Here is a 16,009-nt window from a genome sequence, read left to right as displayed (position 1 = left end):
AAAGTCCCCCGTCACAATAAGCGCAGCGTCCTGGTGTTGTGTCTGGTGCTGTGTGAGTGCCTCATGCAGCTCGCATAAGGCGGTGACCGTGTCCGCTTGTGGTGGAATATAAACGGCACTTATAATGACCGATGTAAATTCCCGAGGTAGATAAAAAGGACGACACATGATGGACAGTAGTTCCAGATTTGGTGTGCAGGAGCGTGTGAGAGGAACAACGTTCGCACTGTTGCACCAATTGTTGTTCACCATTAAACACACGCCTCCCGTTGACTTCCCCGAGTCCCGTGTCCTGTCCATGCGGTGAACCGAGAAGAACTCGGCCGGCTGGATGGCGTGGTCCGGCACCGCTGGGTTCAGCCATGTCTCGGTGAAGCAGAGGAGATTGCAGTCCCGAATGTCTCTCTGGAACTTTACCCTGGCCCTGAGGTCATCAAGCTTGTTCTCCAGTGACTGGACGTTGGCGAGCAGGATGCTAGGCAGAGGTGTGCGGTGTGCACGAGCTCTCAGCCTGTTGCTGACGCCGGCTCGCTTCCCTCTAGGCCGCCGCCGCTTCCCTTTGTTCTCCCTCAAGATCTCACTCGGCCAGCTCGGATCCAGAGTTAAAAACTTCGAATTGTGAGTACATTGTATACCAATAGAAACAAGAGTGTCACTGTCATACCTAATGTACCCAATGGTGATGATTTTGCCGATTTAGAGACGCTGAAAACTAACTTAAAAAACAAAGACAAAGAAAAGGTGGTCGGAGCAGTCGTGACGGCAGCCGACCTCACCGGCGCCATCTTTTGGAATAGCAACAAATATAAAGGAATTTGCCAAACTAAGAACAATCTTTCTTCACTAAAAAACTTCTGTTTTTTTGTTGTTGTTTTTTTTAAAGCCTAGATGTATCCCATACTTGCTCTTTATGCACCTCTCCCCCTCAGCTACCATTTCAAAATAAAAGTTGAAAACTAAATGAATAGTACACAAAAAATGGAGGATGCTCAAAATCAAATGGACAAATTGACATACTTTTAAATATTGTTTTTAAACATTGGATGAGGCAGTCAGTGACTACCTGCTGCCTAGAACCCTTGGAAATCACCAAATGCTGTTTTTCCTGCTTTGCCATCAGAGCCACCTTCAGTGGCTGCTTGGCTGTGGCTTATTAAGCATTTAGTCTTATATTTAAGAACTGAAAGCATCCTGTTTTGGAGCACACACGATAAATATGTTCTAGGTAGAGGAAGAACTCAAAACAAGGAAGGAGGAACAAAAAAGAACTTAAAAAACAAGGAGAAAATCAGATAGACTTCAGGGAATGGATCAGAGACGGGAGTTGCATATCAGATTAGAGTCTTTACTTTTGACCAACTTTGCAAAATAGTTCATGGAAAGATTTTGTACAACCCTTTGTATTAAAGCTGAAAGCCCTTCAATCAGTTATTGATTCATTGACTTGATTGATTGGCCATCTCTCCAACAGCTACAACTTGACTACAATCGGGCCATGCAAGAGGACAACAAGCACAACAGCAAATCAATAACTGAATGGGTAAAATGCCATTTCACCTCCTGTATTCAAATGCAGCTCTAAATACATACAAATAAACCCAGTTTTAATAGTACTTACAAATTTTAAATCACTCCAAAACGTAAAGGACAAACACAAGCTGGCACTCTAAAATAATACATTCCAAACAAATTCAAGTATTGATATCCACATTTTTTAAAATGTAGCCTTCAATTATATGTTGGCTTTCACTCACTGAAATTTAAAAGCCTTTACTTTTTCAAAGCAAGTTAAAATAATTACACCTCTGGAAAATGACCAGCACTAAAAGATTGTTTGAGTTCAAGTCACAAAAAGTAAAACTTCAATCTGAGCAAAAAAACCCGACTGGGTTACAATTAATGTATTTGTTTTAATATGTTCTGTGTAAAAAGGAAACAAAATGCATGCAACAATTTGTTTCCTCATAAAGGGAAACCCCCAGCTATCCCCACCTCCAATATGAACATATTTCTAATAGCAAGTGAAACTAACCTGGAAATCTTCACTGGGTTTAAACGCAACAAGACACACAACATCGCCGCTTCTTGCTCATTCACTGCAAAAATGCTTGGTAAGTTAATCCTATAACCCTAAAGACATAATGATATCTGCATTTTAAAAATTAAATTTTAAATAACTGAAAAAGACAATTGGATGAAGTTTTAAGATTATTATCTATAAACCTGTAAGTTGCAGCAAGCCAAGCTGGATGCTTGTATTGAGAAAGGACAAATTATTATTTTATTAATCTTATCACCAGATTGCATTAATTATTTGATATGAGTAATGTAGTAAGGTCTGTTTTGGGAATTAAATTTAAATCTCAGTTGGACTTTTCACATAGAGTAATAATCGATAATAAGTGTACTGGTCAGAATAGAAACAGAGTAAGAAATGCAACAGTGTGTGTTTGTGTGCATTGTTGTTATTGTTGTACTAATTAATTATATATTATTATATTATAATTGCCATTATTCTCTTCTGTAAGGGTCAGTGAGGCAGTCTAAGGATGTATGGATCAACTTAACAGGCCCTGGATTTGAGCCTTTGACAGAGGCTTTCTTTGGGCCAACTATTACAGTTTTGCAGGAAAACATGGGACCAAAACGAGTCACAGCACAAGCAGAAGACACAGGTATTCAAAATAAATAAATAAACACAACTTGTGTGTGTGTGTGTGTCATTAGGCAATATAATCTATGCAAGCCATTAACTATTTCCTCTCTGTGTACTGTAGCAAACTAGCTGAGTTAACATCAGTAATCATTTATGTGACGACGTAAATAAACAGTCCTAAGCAAAGACAATAATTTCTATTTGTTATTCTAACTCATTTTGCTTTTTTAGTTCCACCAACTATGATTGTCATGGAAGGAAAAACAGCTGGGGTTCAAAAGTACATCAAAGGTAACAACATCTTTGAGGAGACATGAGTGTGCCTTAGTTGCATTCCTCAAGTAAACCAAGCTTGCCCTGTTACAGAGTGCTCTCCTAGTCTCATGCTTTACTTATATGGAATAGCACAGAGGTAACCTGGGGAGCATATTTAAATTTTCAATGTTTTTCCTTCCTGCTTTCTTTTCACTCTAATAAGAGCACACATAGGTTATTAATGTTCTGTCTTCATTTTCAGTGGAAAAAATGTACAGGATTGTCCTGCTGGGAGGCAGTAAATCTGGGAAAAGGAGCCTAGCAAACAGCGTGTTTGGAGAAGATGTGTTCAAAGTTGACAACACTGAGTGCCAAACTGAGTCCAAATCAGCTCATGGAAGAAGAATTACCCTGATCAACACTCCTGATTTCTCTGGCCCAGGTAGATCAGAGGAGGAGCTGAAGCCTGAAATACTGAGGTGTGTCACTGAGTGCACTCCAGGGCCTCATGCTTTTCTCATTGTGCTCAAAGTGGAGAAATCCACAGAGCAGCAGCATCAGAAGGCTGTTATTGAGAAAATAAGCCAGTATTTCTCAGAGGAAGTTTTCAAATATGCTGCAGTTGTCTTTATTCAGGATGGACCAGACTCAGATGAAATGAAGATGAAAGACTTTATAGATCAGAATAAATATCTGAATGATCTAATGAGGAAATGCAAGAGCCGATACCACATCATTAATAAATACAGCCGACAGGGTGACATCAGCCAGTCCCAGGTTACAGAGCTGCTCAACACAGTAGATCAGATAGTTGCAGAAAACAAAGATCGGTGCTACACCAGCAAGATGTTGCCACAAGGAGACACCCACAATAAGGCTAACAACAGTGTCTCTAAGAATAAGATGATCAAATTGACAGGCTGTGCAGCAAAATCAGTGGCAAGGGCTTTCTCTGGACCAGCTGTTGTAGTTTTAACCCCAGGAACAACAAACGGAGCAGAGGAATTAATTGGACAGAAAGAAGCTAAATCAGAAGTGAAAAACAAAGGTTCCCTGACAGAAATTACAAGCATGGTAGATGGAAAAACAAAAAAGAAAACAGGAGAAGAAGGAGAGAAGACAAAAGAAGATCCACTTCTCCAAGGAGAAAGAGAAGACGGCAATGTTGTTCAAAAAGCAGAAGAAGCAGGAGGACTGGAGTGCTTTGTTCGTTTTCTGTTTGGTGTAGTTGTAGCAGCAGGAGCACCATTATTAAAGGAGGGAGCTGTATTTATAGTATCAGTCATAGCAAACGCGATAACATTAGTGGCTTCAGCTTTAGACTCTACACCAAACGCAGCAGGAACAACAGATGTAGACACAGCAAGAGCTGGAGGGCCAGCAGCAAACGTGGTAGAAACACTTAGAAGAGCCTTAGGTGATGGTAACGTACCAGAATGGGTAAGATGGGCAATAGAAAAAACATTCACTATAATAGAGTGGATGAGAAGTGATTTTGAATTGGTGATAATTGTTTTCCTCGCATTACTTCTGACATGGTTTTTACTTAAAGTACCGTTTTTTGGGACACTTCTGGTAATTTTGCTGTTTGTGGGTTTTTTAAGATTCATGACATGATCTAATTACAACACTAGACAGAACTGTATTATTGTGTGACTGGTTTAATTTAAAGACCAACATCATACATGTTTTAAAAGATACAGGATGCATGATATGGTCACAAATATTGTTTAAGTCATTGTTTCTTTTGTTTTTGTTTTCTTAAAAAGAAATATTCTACTCCATGAAGAAAAAAACATTTTTTTCTCTTTGTCTATCTTTTTGTTGTAATATCATATTTCCAACAGAAATTATTTTCCAAACATGTATACATGTCTTGTAGTTGATTCAGTTTACCATGGGTTACTGTACTTGTGTCTACCTTTAGATTATAAAAACAAAAACATAATCCAATCAGAAATTAGTGTGAACTCAGTTTATGCTTTCTGTCTTACCATATTCTCTGTTCCACCAAAGAATTATAACTGCTTTTATGTAATGCTCTAAAAAAATGTAATAATATGGAATTAGTAAATACATCTTAACATATATTTTGTCTTTATTCTGTACGTCTTTGGGTATAGTGTATCAACCTTGTGCAAGGTTTCTCTTTTATGTATAAATAAGCAATAAAGCAAATAATTAACTGTGTTTTAGTTGCTTCCTTTAATCACACCTAAGGCTGAAACCACGCCCCCAAAAGCCTTATCTGGTGTCTCTATAATGACATCAAACTCTAAAAATCTTGTTGCATTATATATACATTTTCAGAAATAGTGTAATGTAAAAAGTCTGTCTCTGACACGAATATATCCCATCAAGCCTGCTGGTGGGCAGCAAAGCATGCATATAATCCAAACCACTGATTTTTTATATATTTATTATGTTTTTGTCAGCTTGTAAAGTTCACTTTTACTCTGCCGAATACAGAAACAAACAGGTAGAGTCAGAACTCACTAAAACTATGATGTTTTTAGTACAACATGCTGATGTCTGACCTTTGAACTATGACCTTAAAGCATTACATACTAAAATGGTGTGTATTATAATCTTTATACATATGACTGGAGCAGAACTAGTTGAAATCTTTGGCCTCTATGAGCTGTAAAAGCTTTAGATTTTAAGTTATATTCATGCAATGTGAGATTTTGCGAAGCGTTATGGCGTCATTGTGATGTCACAGGGCATCGTTTTGAAACAAAGTATGTTGCGCAGCTCTCTTTCTCTCTCTCTCTCTCTCTCTCTCTCTCTATGCCCTTTCATATGAGTAATTATTTATTTAATAAAAACTTAGTTAAAATGCAGAAAACTATATCCTTACTGCTTCCATATGAGTTACAGTTAGGATTTTTTTCTTTTCTTAATTTTGTTTTGTATTCCCACGTAGTACATTTTAAATTATTTGTAATTGAAGTGCAGAAATCCAACTTTAATTCAAGTAATTTTGGATAAACTGTTTAGTAATTAAAGTGATTTTTCTATACAAAAGGTCTTATCACACACAATACAACAACAGCACTGCTGAGCAATGAAAGACAATAATTTCCTGGTTGAGCAAAGTGTAGCATGGCACAATCACACCAATCAGGGAGCATTTACACATGGCGTGGTTTGACACATTTGCACTGTAAAAAAAAAGGGTATTGGCTGCAGGACACATACAGTAAAGACTATGTGAGGCCATTAAAAATCATGCGCAGTGCCAATTTTGGGTCTAATAGTCGGGGCAATTTATCCTTCTTTCTATGTGAAAGGTTAGAAACAGTAACTTATTTTAAGACACTGAAAATTAAATAAACAAACTCAAATAATTTTAACATAATAATTTGCCATCACAGCCACCTTCAGTTTACTTCAGTTCCTCCTTGTTTGTTTTTGCTTTGTATTCAAAAAGTGAAAGCATCCTCTCTTGGAGCATTCAGGACAAACCAGTTCTGGGTAGAGGAAGTACTGAAAACAAGGAAGGAGGAAGAAAAACAAAGAATGAAAAAGATGCTTATGGTTTTAGAGTTTGTTGATCTGTGAAATTCAAGAATGTGCCAGCACAACATCAATGACGAAAGGCTTACTATTCACAAGTGAAAATCAAATATAAAAAAATAAAACAAAGCTCATAATCATAGACTCCACATGCATCATTTACCATTCATGAGTTCAATTACAAAAAAAGACTGAACAGGTATGGCTTGTTTGTTTTCTAAAAAAACATGGGAGCTGAAAAAAAAACACAACACTTCTGGAATAATTTGGATAGAAGGACAGAAGAGACTGAGGTGGAGGCGTTAGCCGTGCAACGTTTGATGAAATCCAAACCCAGCATATCAGCATAAACACGTCACAGCACCACACAGTGGTGGACCGGTGATGAGTTGGGCTTCTTTTACAAACACAAGAAATGGAAACTTTGCAGTTATTGAGTTGACAGTAAACACCTCTGTATGTCAAAGCATTCAAGAGTAAAGTTTGTGATGCCATCTGTCCAACAGTTAAAATGTGATAGAAATTGAGTCATGCAACAGGAAAATGAAGAAAAAATGAATAGCTAGAAAAATAAAAATCAAGGTGCTCTCATAGCGCTGTCAAAGTCGAAGCCTCAGCTGGACTCAAATGCTCTGGCAGGACTTCAACAGCACTGTGCAAAAACCATTCATGGCAAAATCAGGAATTTCAGTCATTATATTACATGTAGATTTTCAAAAAAAATATTATTATCAGGTCAAACGAAATTTACTTGGTTTTACTTTAATACACACCGTCGTATTTTTCTTAATGGTCATCTATTTCAATAAATAAACATTTGATCTTATTTATTTCGTTTGCATTTTATTCAAAATCCTTACTTCATGTTTATAAAGAGAAACAACCATAATTTCAGTGCATTTTTTCTTATTTGAAGCCCTGGAAGAATACCAGGACTGGAAGATTGGCTACTAAAAAGACTGAAAGAAAAACTTAGATCTCAACAAGGAAACAGAATGAGTGACATTGAAGTTATTTGTTTTAAGACTTTATAAATGCAAAGAGGAAACAAAATGTTGCTTACATTTCCGTGTAAAGGGAAATCTCCAGTTATCCACACCCCCAAATATTTCTTACAGCAGGTGAAACTAACCTGGAGAAGGGTAGGTCAAAAGCAACAAGACACACAAGAGTTATCAAGCTCTGCTCTTTGCTGATTCACTTCAACCAACATGCCCGGTGAGTCCTTTGCTAAACGTCTGCAGATATAACATCTACATATTTTAGATAAAATGTTATTGGTTTCGATGGGCCCACACAGCCTGTTTAAAGAAATGACAAATCACTTTGGGTATTTGTGAAGCTTGAATCACTGAATTATTCTGTTAACCAGGTGACATTACCTTTTTGATCTGAGTAAATGCAGACCAATCCAAAATAAAAAGCCAAACTCCAGAATCATCATAAAAACAGATTATTACTCGAATGTTTGTTTTTTGCATGCTCACACAGACTCGAGCTTTGAGTTTGTCTTTTCTCTCTTGGTGTGTATTTGTATTTGTGTTTCTGTGTGTATCATTAAGCAATGCAATCTATGGAATGTATGATTAACTATTTCCTCTCTATGTAATGTAGTAAATTAACTGACGTGACAATATTAATAAACAGTCCTGAATAAACTGAATAATGTTATTCTTGCTCATTTTGCTTTTTTAGTTCCATCCAAAAAAGGAAAAACAGCTCAGGCTCAAAAGTACCTCGAAGGTAACAACATCTTTGAGAAGTTATGAGTGTGACTCAGTTGTATTCCTTAAGTAACCAAGCTTGCTCTGTTACAACAGAGGAATAACTCAGAGTAGTCCAGGAGTGTCAAGTTTCTGACTTGTAACGTTTATCCTTCCTGTTTTCTTTTCCCTCCAATAATAGAACCAAATGTTGCTATTTATTTATTGTCTTCACTTCCTTTCAGTGGAAAAAATGTACAGGATTGTCCTGCTGGGAGACAGTGAAGCTGGGAAAAGGAGCCTAGAAAACAACATGTTTGGAGAAGATGCATTTGTAGTTAACACTGAATGCCAAACTAAGTCCAAATCTCTCCATGGAAGAAAGATTACCCTGATCAACACTCCTGATTTCTCTGGCCCAGGTAGATCAGAGGAGGAGCTGAAGCCTGAAATATTGAGGTGTATCACTGAGTGCACTCCAGGGCCTCATGCTTTTCTCATTGTGCTCAAAGTGGAGAAATCCACAGAGCAGCAGCATCAGAAGGCTGTTATTGAGAAAATAAGCCAGTATTTCTCAGAGGAGGTTTTCAAATATGCTGCAGTTGTCTTTATTCAGGATGGACCAGACTCAGATGAAATGAAGATCAAAGAGTTCATAGATCAGAATGAATATCTGAATGATCTAATGAGGAAATGCAAGAGCCGATACCACATCATTAATAAATACAACGGACAGGGTGACAAGATCAGCAACCAGTCCCAGGTTACAGAGCTGCTCAACACAATAGACCAGATAGTTGCAGAAAACAAAGATTGGCGCTACACCAGCAAGATGTTACCACAAGGAGACACCCACAATAAGGCTAACAACCGCATCTCTGCAGACGCTCCAGACACAGGAAGAGCTGGAAGGCCAGCAGCAAATGTGGAATTAACAGTTAGAAGATCCTTAGGTGATGATAGCGTACCAGAATGGGTAAAATGGGTAGAATGGTTAATAGAAAAAATATTCAATTTATTAGAGTGGATAAGAAATGATTGTGACTTGTGGATAATTGTTTTCATCTCGTTACTTCTGACATGGTATCTTCTCAAAGTACCATTTTTTGGGACCCTTCTCATAATTTTGCTGTTTGTGTTTCTCTTTGAGATTCGTGACATGATTTAATTACAACACCAGACAGAAATGTATGATCGTGTGACTGATTATTCAGCCTCTATGAGGTGTACTTACGATTATTAGATATATTTCTGCATTTGAGATTTTGCAAAATGTTATGGAATCATTATGATGTCAAAAAGGCACGTTTTTTTTTAAGTGTGTTGCACATCGCTCTCCATATCTTTCCATATATATGATATATATAAGTCTGTCAGTATGTTTCTTTTGCTTTACACAATGTAGATTAAACTTGGACTGTGACTTGCACTTTATTTGGTTTTTTGAAGGTCTTTTTGTTTTGTGTTTTAGGTGAACATTGACCTTGGGTGCTAACAATGAAGGTCAAATTCAAACACTTAGCCAACCTAAGCCTATTAACAAACAGGCAGACAGAAAAGAAACAGAAAACGATTACATGCTCCCTCCTCTACAGGGGAGAATGAGGTAACATTCATTTTTTTCGTGTTAAAGGTTGCTTGTAGCATATGTGTGTATGACAGATATTTGCATTATTGCTGGGTGACCAGTTTGCTGAGAAGCTGATATGAAACACATGAAGCTTTGAATGATAAACAAGAGCGTATCCAAGTGTGTGAACAGCAAAATATTTAAATCAGCAGTTAGGCTAACTAGCTAATTTACACTAATTTCACTTGAGTTTAAGTGATTATGTGCTACTTTTAAACAATATGCAATACCCCTATAATAAAATAGGTAACATCTCATATTCTTATTAAAAGCAAAAAGAAGAGGCACATTAGCTGACTGATCATTCTCACAAAAAACTACTCATAAGCCTATAAAATAATAACACATGAACCTGTTAGGACAGAGTTTTGCAGCTCTGCATGATGATAATACAGCTCTGGAGAAAAAAAGTTACCAACTAAGAGGAAGAGACAAAAAGACTGTTGTATTCTTTTTTAAGTCTCTATTTTATTTTGATTTCCATTTTATTTGCAAAGTTTGTTTTTACTCTCAATCCTTAAAAAGCACTGATAAAAAGCAGGGTCAGGAGCACCTGAACATTTTGGCTTGAATGATCATGTCTATCTGTGTTGTATGTGTCTGTCTTCATTATGTCTCTATTGGCTTTTTCTCTCTTGAAAGGAGAGAGTGTGTCATCAGCAGTGTTGGTCAAGTTACTTGAAAAAAGTAATCAGTAACTAATTACTGATTACTTCTCCAAAAAGTAATCCTGTTTCTTTACTGATTACTTATTTTCAAAAGTAATTAATTACTTAGTTACTTAGCTACTTTTTAAAAACACGATTTACAACCTGAATAGTTGATAAAGCCCAATTCTACTTTTTCTGCATAATCCATCATAGAAAATGTAATCAAATGGAAAGGTCCCTTTTTAAAACGTGTTTTATTAGTTTTAAGCTTTTAACTTTATGCATCAAGCAAAAATTTAATTATATGCAACATTCTCTGACTGGAAGAAATTTGTTTAACATTTAAACCTATTTTCTGCACATTCCAGCACATAAAATAAAATATTTTTTGTGTTTACACTCACTCTTTCAAATAGATGCAAGTAAAACACAGCAGAAAATAAATAAAGTCAAAGACTCAGCGGTCCTTTTGCTCTATTTTCACCCGTAAAGCAGGAGTGTTGTAGGCGGAGGTTTGCCCTGGTGCAGGTGTGCTGCGGCGGTCAGTGGAAGAATCCGCGAGTTTCTCTGTGAATTTCCGTGGTACGGAAATACGTGGTAGCGCACTCGGTGCTTGCTTGGAAGTTTAGGGGGTTTTTTCGCTGTAAAAAGAAGTTTTCTTCTCACGCACAACGGACGCTAATGTTTTTGTCACTTTTTATGGAATCAAACTCAAAGTAAGGTCAGTACTTCTACACTTTAAACGCTGCATGCTCATAATCTCTCCGCACTCCATTTATTATCCATTGTTGATCTGCACACAGCTGTTGTCATGAACATCGTACTCGCTTACTCGCTTACTCGCTTACTCGCGTACTCGTGGGAAACAAATTTCCCACGTGTGGGACTAATAAAGGTTATCTTATCTTATCTTATCTTACGTCACTGTCATGAGAATTTCTCGCAAAAAAATCACGGGTTTTAGTAAAGCGGTAACGCAGCGTTCCTACAGGAAAGTAACGGCAACCTAATTACCGTTTTTGCAATAGTAATCCCTTAGGTAATCGGATTACATCTCTGGTAATCAGTATTTGTTTGTGTGTTTGTTAGCAGTTTAGCATCCAGAGATTTTAAGATCTTGTGTTCTAATTTTGTGTGAAGGCTGATACCAATAACAGCTCACGTTGATTTAATTTAGGTGAAAATCACATCAAAGTCAAACCAAATGTGATAATGAGCAAAGATTTTATGTTACCCACAATTTTTTAATGGTCATCTTTAAACTTCATAAGAATATACTAGGCCTTGGGGGACATGAGTACCTAAGTTGAATAAGCATTTGACCTTGGCTTCATGTTTGAAGATCAAACTCACCTTGGAAAAAAAAAATCAAGAAATCATATTGAGTAAACATCTTATTTGAAAGGACATGAAAAGAGCTGTAAAACACATCTTGATCCTCTTTTATTGCCACACCAACTGAAGGCTGTTCAAGGCAAAGTGCAAGGCAATATGTTTGTGTTGGCTGTCATAGTAGTCTAAGGAACTTGGAAAGAAAGCAACTGTAAAATCTTGTTGCTTTCTTTCGAAGCTCCTGGATGACTGAGAACCATCACAAACAGCTGTACAACACATTTTTATGTTTTTTCCATGCAGTATGTCACCTCACGACATCACAATGGTATTATAACAGGCTAAAGTTAACATGTTGTATATTCATAAAACAAAGTTTTTGCTTTTTCCCTTTCGCAGGAGTTCCAATCTCCAAGTGTTCTTATTTATTATAAGTTATTTGCCTTTTTTTAATCTGCTGCCAGTCACTCATCCAAAATACATCTTTATCTGAGATTTCCTGTTTAAATAAAGATACATGTGTAATATGTTAAACTGCTTCAGAGAAGCTGCCACATTTAAGTCCTCAGAAGTGAATTTCATATGCTTTATATGTTTTGTATAAATACAACCCAAATGATTAGAACTAAAACCATCATACTTTGGACACTAGATGGCACCACCATCAAGCTCTCTTGTCAAAAATGCACTGCCTACATAAAAGAATCTGTTGCTGGAAGGATTTTTTTTCTGTGAAAGAGACAAAATGCAAATTTATTAAACTGATTGCCTATTTTATCACTTAAAAAGAAAAAAATGATACTAGCTGAATTTAAGTTTCAGATTTAATATGAATTTTATTTTAATTGTCAAACATATCAGCCATATTTCCTTAATGATAATCATTAATCGCCAAATGTTTCTACCATTACAGCAGAAAAATGTGTACATTTTAGTACAACTAGCATCGTTCCATTTGTTTGGTTTGTCCATTCATGCACAGTTTTCTAAGCCAATCTTGTCCATATTGCATCAGTATTATTGAACTTGACCCCTGACACAGAGCAGTGCCATCTCCTGTTTTCTTGTCCAGAGATGCTGTACAGTCCAGTCCAGGCATTGTGAGGTTTTTCCACATACCTGTATGCCAAACAGCTGTATGTACAACACTAAGATGTTTTTCACAAAATAATGTCCTATTTAATTTCACATGTATCAATCTGCTGCCTTACTAGTATTGTTATGGCTGTGTGCTGGCAGGCAGGAAGAGAGGACCCAAAATTAGTGATGGGACGTTCTGTATCGAGGCTTCGGAGCGTGTGTCGAGTAATGGAGGGGGCGTTTCCGCGAAGCGCGTATCGAGGCTTGCTTCATTTATGGGAGGAGCTGAAAATGATGACGTCCGAAGCCTCGCTGCCCGGCTGTACCACGTGACTGGTTCATGAAGTGGTTCGAACTTTGCCACGAGATATGACAGCGATATAAACCCCTCAGACTTCATTCAAAATGTGGGTGTTTGATGGAGAGCTGCGGTTAGAGAGAGTTTGGAGGTTTATGAGAGTGAGGAGAGAAACTCAGGAGAGAATGGAGCCAGCTAAGAAGAGGAGGATGTCCTCCCCTGTGTGGGAACATTTTGATCTTATTCCTCCCAACAAGGTATGTAAATTTCTACAGAAGATGTATTTTCATGATACTGATGGTGCAATACAATTTATGTTGAGCTGTCTTGACTTTTGTACAAGGTGAAGTGTTTGCTATGTGCCAGGGAGCTGGGATATAACAACAACAACACCTCATCCATGCTTAGGCACTACAGAGCTTTGCATGAGAATAAGGGGAACACCGATTGTGGAGCAAGACCAGGTGAGCCATCAAATGCAATGATAATATAGCATGCAGTAATGTTACTAAATGATATAACAATATTATACAACTGTTATAAGTTACGTGTGTGATATTTATATTTGTGCTTTGTCTTTATTGTCTTTCCTCAGGAGAACAATCTCAAATAGATGAAGACCTGGTCAGCATGGTGATTGAGGACTCCCAGCCATTTAGCATTGTGGAGGACAAAGGATTCAAAAGATTTGTTAAATCATTAAATCCTAGCTATGTTCTCCCCACTAAAAAGGCCATAAAAGCAGTGAAAATTTAGTTTTTACAGAATAAAATGTGAACAGGCAGGACTGAGGCTCAAAGCCTCAGTGTGTAGCTGTCCATACCTCAACGTTACAAAAGCACAACTACTGTCCACACCCCAACCACACCTCACCTCACAGTAAATGATCATTTCCATTTTAAGCATTTCCAAATAATCATTTTCCATACTGCCAGTATAAATATACACAGTATACTGCCATCACTACAATATAGATGTTTTACACACTCCTTTTGTTGTTGACATTTACAGGCTGTGTGCAAAATGCCACACTCTTCAAATTCATGCCAGCTATTATTTTTACGTCCAGTAGGTGTCCTGCTAGAGCAAATGAAGCTTCATGAAGCTTCGCGTTGGGGTGAACCAATTGGATGAAAAGCTTCAGTGCTTCATGGGGCTTCATCTGCCCATCACTACCCAAAATGCAGGACTCACAGAGGCAAAGGTAACTCAAAAATACTCAGCTTTACTGCTGAAAAGCAACTGAACAAAAAACTAACTAAACTGAGAGTACACAAGAAAATAAACAGGCAGTCTGCCAAACAGAAAGTGAGGGTGAGCAGACGTTAACGACACAACAGAGAGCAAAGGAAACACATGGCTTATATACACAGGGGAGTAATCAGGGAATGGGCAACAGGAGGGAGACACAGCTGGGAGAGATTAGGGCTAACGAGACAGGAGGGAAGTAAAATTTAACACACAGACATCAGACATGAACCTTCAAAGTAAAACAGGAAACGAGAAACAATTTACAAAGACGCAGATACAAAATAGAACCAGAACATGAATCACAATACAGAAATATACCAAAATATAAGAAACTGAAAAAGCTGGGTCAAAATGACCCAGAACCGTGACAGGTACTCACTAAAGTGTGTTTAGTGTGTTTTATTTATTCAGCCAAACAGCGTTTTTCTATGCCACAGCCGTTTTCTATCTAACATGCACACTCCGATGAACATATCGGAGAGCAACTTGGCATGTTTCACGTGCCGTCTGCAGCAGCCACAGATTGAAACACCAACTTTCCGATTACCTGCTCTGCTTCCTGAACTACAGCCGCCAATAACTAACCTATGATTAATGTTATTTGTCCACAACTGAAACTCAGCACTGTGACTGCTTCAGTCATTGTACTTGTATAATTGCCAAATAGTTTGACCTTACTCAGAAACAAGTTACTCCACCCTAAAACGTGGTATTAGCATTCGGCTGTCATCTTTTCACTGTGACCCATATTCTATGAATCAGGATTCATAGGTAGCCAGTAAAACATGTCATAACTTTTTTTTTCAATTAAAAAACAAAAACACCACGTCCAAAGGGACAGAATCAGCTTTTTGGTATTTACCTGGATGATTAAGCATGCATCAAGATCATTTTTAATCATTTTTCTGTTGCATATTGATGCCAGGCTTATCTTCTAGTTATCCCTCGTTCTGTGTAAAAATAGGTGTCTGAAATAACCATATTTTAACACTCAGAAATGCTGTAAAATGGATAAACAGTGCTGGTATTGACATGTTCTAGATTGAGATATTATGACAAAGTTTTTAAAAATACAGGATCATAATAACAGTTATCAGCTGGTTTCAAAAAGATTGGATTTGATGCAATGATTGCTTTTTAATAACTGAAGTTCATGCACTGCAATGCATGTGTCAGTAAACCTTTAAGAATTCACTTCTTGGCATACTTCATGCATATTTAACTTTGGAATATAACAAGGTACTCGCCAACATTTTTACAGAAATCAGTAAAAGAACAATTATCATGTTTGTCACGGTCCCCTGCCTCTCTGGCTGGCCCACGCTGGCAACAGGTTTTGTTTGTGCTTCTGTCTGTCTGTCTCCTTCTTCCTCTGTCGCCTGAGCGGAACGGGTTCCTGCCTTTGGCCTACACACCTGTGGAGGATGATGAACACCTGCACCTCATTTGCCTACAACTATTTAGAAGGAAGAAGCGCAGTATTCATCGCTGGATTGTTGTTTGACTCGGGCTAGTGAAAGCCCGGTTAGAAACTATTTGCATTGTTCGTGTGAATTTTGCGTCAGTTGTAGTTTGACTCTTCTGTGCACAGATATCCTGGACCTGTTCCTATTGCCTGTGGAGGCTCGAGAAAGA

General features: G+C 37.6%; 2 protein-coding genes across 2 annotated transcripts; both read left to right on the top strand.

Moving 5' to 3' along the window:
* The first annotated feature begins 3,173 nt into the window (after nucleotides 1-3,173).
* On the top strand, nucleotides 3,174-8,199 carry LOC147335340 (GTPase IMAP family member 4-like). The gene is made up of 2 exons (XM_086286053.1): nucleotides 3,174-3,959; nucleotides 8,126-8,199. Exons 1-2 carry the CDS (start codon nucleotides 3,182-3,184, stop codon nucleotides 8,197-8,199), a joined length of 852 nt encoding a protein of 283 aa, XP_086142179.1. The 5' UTR covers nucleotides 3,174-3,181.
* A 179-nt stretch (nucleotides 8,200-8,378) lies between these two features.
* On the top strand, nucleotides 8,379-9,301 carry LOC147335339 (uncharacterized). The gene has a single exon (XM_086287489.1). It carries the CDS (start codon nucleotides 8,387-8,389, stop codon nucleotides 9,299-9,301), a length of 915 nt encoding a protein of 304 aa, XP_086143615.1. The 5' UTR covers nucleotides 8,379-8,386.
* Nucleotides 9,302-16,009: the final 6,708 nt, after the last annotated feature.

This window comes from Aulonocara sp. 'chitande type north' Nkhata Bay, linkage group LG3 (genome assembly GCF_057382095.1).
Source record: "Aulonocara sp. 'chitande type north' Nkhata Bay isolate Kocher_YH1m ecotype deep benthic linkage group LG3, A_spYH_male_GT1.1, whole genome shotgun sequence".
NCBI lineage: Eukaryota > Metazoa > Chordata > Actinopteri > Cichliformes > Cichlidae > Aulonocara > Aulonocara sp. 'chitande type north' Nkhata Bay.
The sequence above is the reverse complement of the archived record's forward strand: the minus strand, read 5'-3'. Positions and strand labels throughout refer to the sequence as shown.